Genomic DNA, 6,354 nt, shown 5'->3' with positions numbered 1-6,354 from the left:
AGAAACCCAAGGAGGGGTCGCTGTGAGTCAGGTCCAACTCCACGACACATAACAACAACAACAACAACAATGAAGATTAGTATATGATCCTACTACCTGTCTGTCAGTTTATTGTATTCTGGTGACTTGTGATACTGAAAGGTATTCCACTGGTATTTATGTACCAACAAGGCCACCCATGATGGACAGGTTTCAGCAGAGCTTTCTGCCTAAAAAAAAATTTACAGATTACAACAGAATATTGCCCAACTTGCTTGTTTTGGACACATCATCCAGAGGTTCAGTCACTGGAGGAGGGCATTATGTTTTGTGAAATAGAGGGCCAGTAAGGGAAAGGGAGACCCTTAGTGAGACGGATTGGCATAATAGCTGCAACTGTGGACTCATGCTGGTAATTGTGAGGATAATGAAGGACCGTTTCTTTCTGTTGGTAATTGTGAGGATAATGAAGGACCGTTTCTTTCTGTTGTACACAAGGTCGCCATGAGTTAGAATGGACTCCATGGTTTCTATTGGTCTGTTTGTCTATTATATTAGCACATGAAAGAATATAGAGAATGCTCTGTGAGTGTGATGGCTGGTACATACTTGAGAGTTAAGTCATCAGAACGTGAGAATAAGATCAGAAAGTAGCAGTTCCTACAGTTAAAATGAAAAATTAAAATAGAATGAATGAGACTGGCTATTTGTAGAAGTGATTCAGGGGAAATTATAATTTGCCTGTTTTTGACTTACGAGACTGAGGAGAAGAAGTCCAAACAAGATGGCAGGAAGATGGTACCGTGGAAAGCTACAATCCAGTTAGTTGTTGGTGTATTTCTCTCTTCCTGGGATGACAGGTTGTGTTGTTAGCAGAGATGGCTTTTGTGGAGCTGAGATGTGGTTGGCCAGTATTCTTCAGTCCTGTTGATGTAAGTGCTCTGCTTAGTCTGCTAGGCCTTGATCCCTGCTGTGGAGGTGACTCCATATGTTACTCTGATGTCTGGCTTTCCTTGTGGAATCACCTCCATTTCCTATGCTGACTGGCAGGCATTAGTGCCCTGAGGAGTTTAAAAAAAGAAAAAAAAAAAGTCCTAGTTCCTGGGTTCACACTCCTGAAATTCTTACTCAATTGGTCTGTGCTACAGTGGGAAGCGGGTGAGGAGGTGAGGGGCATTGAGAACTCATACCCCTCCGAGGTGATTCTGATGTGCAGTAGTTAGTGACCTGTGCTCTAGGCTTCTTGACCATAACTGGAGTTGATTATCTGTGTGAAGGCTTGTGGGTGTTGAAAAGTTTTAGTTAGTTCCATTCCTAGCTGGGTATAACCAGGGTGAACACACATCTTGATTCACTTACCTTCTTTACATCAGTTGCCTTGGTGTAATATGATGAATTCTTCTTTTACTCCTCAAAGTGTCTGTTGGAATTTAGTAGGATAGCTGACTGACCTGGACTCAGTACACTGTAGGTGCAATCCCAGGCCCAAACAATTGTCTCCTTTGCTCCCTTCACTCTGGGCAAATATCCCAATAGGTAGAGGTATCTGAGGTGGGGGAGCCCAGCCATCTCAACCTCACCCACTCCCATCCATCACTCCCACTCCCTGAGAAATCTAGAGATGTGAGATTCGTTTTGATGAATAGCTAAACCCTTAAAACGATGACATTGGTTTGGCATGGTTTGGGCAATAATTTCTGGCTCCTGTGACTTTCAGGCTTTGAACATTAAGTTCTGGAAGCAGTGATAGAATGAATAGGTTTATAAATGTACATAATTTTGAAATGGTAAATCATCATGCTTTAAACTCATTTTTGTTTCTAGACACAATTGCCACTGTGCCTTGTTTGCATTTTCATTTTTCAGGAACTTTTTGTTGATTTAAATAAGAAAGGGGATGGAGTTGCTGTTTGCTTGCTTAAAAAGTTTACTTTTGATTAAAAACTGGGGTGTGTATTCTGTTACTGGTTCTGCAGTGATTTATTTATAATGGTGTAATCTGTAAGAGATGAAAATAGTTTTCAAGAATATTGTTAACACTGAAGGGACTTTTGTGAAAATCCATGGTAATTGTATCTTTTGTGTTTTTTTTTTTTTTTTTTTTTTTTTTTCCTTGACTTTCAGGTTTTCAAAACTCTTGGCATGGATGTTGTGAAATCTGCATTTGAAGGTTATAATGCTTGTGTCTTTGCATATGGGCAAACTGGATCAGGAAAGTCATACACTATGATGGGAAATTCCGTAAGTTGTTATGCTGCATGGGGAAAATATTTTTCTTTATCTCTCTTTGGACTGACTGAATTATCTCTTATCTCAAATGCAAATGCAGCCACTGCCATGGAGTAGATTGGATCAACTCATGGTGACCCCTCCTTGAGTGGTTTCACTATGGAAGTAGATTGCCCAACCTTCCTTCCCAGGAGTGGCTGGTGGGTTTGAACACCAGCCTTCAGGTTAGCAGTCAAATGCCTTAGGCACTGTGCCACCAGAGCTCCTGTTTCTTATCTACTTGGTCTGTGCTCAGTTGGTTTTCATCTTCTGCTCATTCTTTAGTAATAAGATAAAATTCAGTAATAAGTTGGACTACATTTCCTTTGAGAGATTTTAAATTAGAAATAGTTTTAAGTTAGTAAGCATGAATAATGGATGCAAGTCCCAGTTCATTTTCTGTTTTTAAAGGCTTTCTAATCTTATCAAAAAAGTATTCTGGGCCCACAAGTAATTTATTCTTCTTTTCTGTCAGCCCAAATTTTGTATAGAATTACTGAACTCTTTTCTTTTTAAAATGATTCAAAGCATTTTTCCACCAAGAAAAATATATATTAAAAAAAAAAAGTTAAATTTTTGGTAGAAAGGTACTGCATAAATTGAGAAAATACTTAAAAAGGATCAGTTTCATAGTTTACATAGTTATTTTATAGTGTATAGAGAAGAGTAGTTTTTCTGTACAAATGGACAGGCATTAAGGTTCTTCTCTTTGTCCCAAAAATAGACATCTTCGGAGGAATTTTATCTTTTCCTGTGTTTTCTCCTGATCTAAATAGTGTTTATGCATTTTATTATTCTGCATTATAGTGAAAGTTCTGTTCAGTGACTTCTGAGACTTGTGGCATGTTCTGGATGAGATCCTGCTAGAGGATTGCAGGGATTCCTGTCAGCAGGCACAATAGTGTCTTTATGCTAAAGGTTTGGTGGTCCACGGAAGTGATGTATTAAAGGAGCACACGTCTTTCTAGATGAAATATTTTTGTGTGTGTAACCTGGCTTCTTACATCCAGGCTTTTCCTTTACAAAAGAAGTATATAAATGCCGTGCTTTGAATTCACAAGGCAGAAAAATAGAGAAGAATATATAAGAGAAAACCAAATAAGTGAAGAATAGATAATTTGAGAGTTTTACATTTCCTTTTAACTTACTTCTTTTTTCCTACTTTCCTACCATATCTTTGAAACCAAACCTGTCTCTAAAAAGTAAATTTATGTGTTGATTCCCTAGTGATTGTTTTATATAAGTTAAACATTTATAGAGTGCTAATAAATAATGTGTTTTTCTTTGACCTTGTAGTTGAGGATAGCTTGGGTATTTAAAAATTATTCTTAAAGCAAGCAAAAAAACAAGTATAGTGAAAGGCCCATTTATTCTTGATAAGAACTAGTGTTGATGTAATAATACAAGGAACAAAAGTTCTGTTAAGCAGTGATGATATTGCTTTTAATTTGGAGTCGAGTTGGATGAATGTAGGAAGAGACTTCAGAAGAAAACGTTAGAAATCCAGGTTCTGAAGCTGGATACTGTTTTTAGTATTTATTATTCTGGGATTCATCAGCATGACAATACTAGCTGAAACATGAATATTATTGAATATTATGCCCACATTGTATAAGTAATATGATATATTAAAATCTTCCTGTTTAGTAATGCCAGTCTAGGGATTTGTTCATTAAAGATGGGATATTCTGCTGTAAAACCTGCGAAAGCTAGAACCTGTGTAAAGTGGAAACCAGTTAGAAGGAGAACTCAAAAGTTTTTTCCACAAAAATGAGCAATACCAAAGTGGTAGGACTGCACCCTGTCAAAGGTGGAAAACTTGTGAGACCAGGATGTACAAGGCAGTCCCATTCCAGTTCCGACTCTCACAGGTTTCACTATACAATTCTTAGTCTTTCCTCCAAGGAGACACACATGAAGGATGGTATCTACACAAAAGTATGTCCACTGTGTGATTCCTGCAGCGGCCATCTCACTCAGCACCCACCTTCACGCTCCAGACCGGGCTCTAGAATGCAGGGTGAGGGAGATGAGTTTCATTATGAGGACAGCCTTTAATGTAAGCATGAATAATGTAGTACTGTCACTTTAGTTTTAAGGCAATTAGTAACTACTTTGTGGACTTACACTTACACTTGCACACCGTGATTTAACTGGTTAACAACTGATAACTTTATATTTCCAAAGCACCAACATATAGAAACTATAAGGAACAACCCTCTCATTTCAGACAGCTGGAAGCAATCCTGGAGGATGGGTAAATAGTGTGTTTGGAGTCCCAAGGTGGTTGGACTAGAGTTGGCATGTTGTTGTTGTTGTTATTTGCCATCGAGTCGGCCCCGACTCATAGCGACCCCTTCTTGGGTTTCCGAGGCAGTATCACTATGGAAGTAGGAATGCCCAACCTTCCTTCTGAGGAGTGGCTGGTGGGTTTGAACCACCAGTCTTCTGGTTAGCAGTCAAGTGCCTTAGGCACTATGCTACCAGAGACCCCTTAACTCCCAGTCCACTCCAGCAAATTGCACATTCAGCCATAGGTTGCATTTATTTCAAGTGACACTGTAGCTTTCTTCCTTCCCATTGCAGGGTGATTCTGGCTTAATACCTCGGATCTGTGAAGGGCTCTTCAGTCGGATAAATGAAACCACTATATGGGATGAAGCATCTTTTCGAACTGAAGTCAGGTAGGACCCATGGCCTGAGTGACTGAGTATGTGCTTGGTTAGAGTCAAGGTTCTTCGGGTTGATTCTAAGGACTAGGAATGGATAAGACCCTTAACTTTCTAAGGAAAAATTCTACCTTTTCCCTTTCCTCTATTTAAGATAGCCGAAATAAAACTTAAAACACTTAAGTTTCCAATGACTTCTTTGGGGACAGTTTTGGCCAGGATTTGGGAGACTGGTAGGAAAAACCTAGTTTGGTCAGAAACTCTACTGTAGGATATTTATCTTAAATGAAATGAGCCCTTGTTATTTAAGTGTATATCTAATTCACTTGCTTTATTCTTTTAGCTGAATTGGCTTTATGTCATTCTTCATGTTGGTAGGATTACTATAAATCTAATCAGTGACTTGGGTGATTGCTGTGCTTTTTCCTCCTTAAAATTAAATCTGCATAGATAGTCACCATCTTTGGTGGTTACTGGGGCAGATATGGCAATCTAGGGTTTATGCTACTTTACCTCTCAGGGCTATGTGGCCTTGGACATGTTATTTAAATCACCCAAAACCTCTGTTGCCTAACCTACGAAGTGGGGAATAATAACAGTACTATCCCTTACTTATTTTAGGGATTAAATGAAATAATTCGCACAGTATGGGTATATAGTTCTCCCTATAAAGTTAGTTTCTTCTGTATTTTAATGTTGATATTAATAATTTTTCTGAATCAATTCTATTTAAAATTTTAGCTACTTAGAAATTTATAATGAACATGTGAGAGATCTACTTAGGCGGAAGTCCTCCAAAACCTTCAATTTGAGAGTCCGTGAGCATCCAAAAGAAGGGCCTTACGTTGAAGGTAGGAGTCGGTACTTCACAGCTCCATACTTCTTGGAAATTCATGTGAAAATAAGACTTTCATAAGGAAAAAGACAGTAGAATAATGGGATGTTGTTGTTGTTGTTATGTGCTGTCGAGTCAGACCCAACTCATAGTGAACCCTCCTTGGGTTTCTGAAGCAGTATCACTACAGAAGTAGATTGCCCCATCTTCCTTCCAAGGAGTGGCTGGTGAGTTTGAACTGCCAGCCTTCTGGTTAGCAGTCAGGTGCCTTAGGCACTATGCTACCAGAGCTCCACAGAATAACAGGATTGGAAACTTTAATTTTTGGCATTTTATTATAACAAAATAATATGAGCTGTCATTACGCAGTATTCATTTGATGAATTCATACTTCACTTGATGTTCACTGATTTCATGGGGCTTGCTTAGAAACATGTATCTAATGTTGTCAGGGAAGATGCATAAGCCTGTCTCCTGTCTCTTAAATGGAATTACATTTTAGCAATGTATTTTTACTGATCCTGATGATGGTATGTGATCATAAAGATATTCTAACACTTCTTACCTGTGAAGAAGAATATTTGCAAGGTTTCCTATGCTTTC

The 6,354-nt window shown here is 38.5% G+C and overlaps 1 protein-coding gene across 1 annotated transcript in view; it reads left to right on the top strand.

Moving 5' to 3' along the window:
* Positions 1 to 6,354, top strand: part of KIF16B (kinesin family member 16B) — a 640,246-nt gene that overhangs the window by 125,916 nt on the left and 507,976 nt on the right. The window contains exons 4-6 of the mRNA XM_007946387.2: positions 2,104 to 2,220; positions 4,834 to 4,931; positions 5,658 to 5,767. Of these exons, the coding sequence (XP_007944578.2) occupies positions 2,104 to 2,220; positions 4,834 to 4,931; positions 5,658 to 5,767 (325 nt within the window). The remainder of the gene's footprint in view (positions 1 to 2,103; positions 2,221 to 4,833; positions 4,932 to 5,657; positions 5,768 to 6,354) is intronic.

This window comes from Orycteropus afer, unplaced genomic scaffold, assembly GCF_000298275.1.
Source record: "Orycteropus afer afer isolate SDZICR_OR568_19922 unplaced genomic scaffold, OryAfe1.0 scaffold00158, whole genome shotgun sequence".
NCBI classification, from domain to species: domain Eukaryota; kingdom Metazoa; phylum Chordata; class Mammalia; order Tubulidentata; family Orycteropodidae; genus Orycteropus; species Orycteropus afer.
Note: the sequence above shows the minus strand (reverse complement) of the source record. Positions and strands in the feature narration are given on the sequence as shown.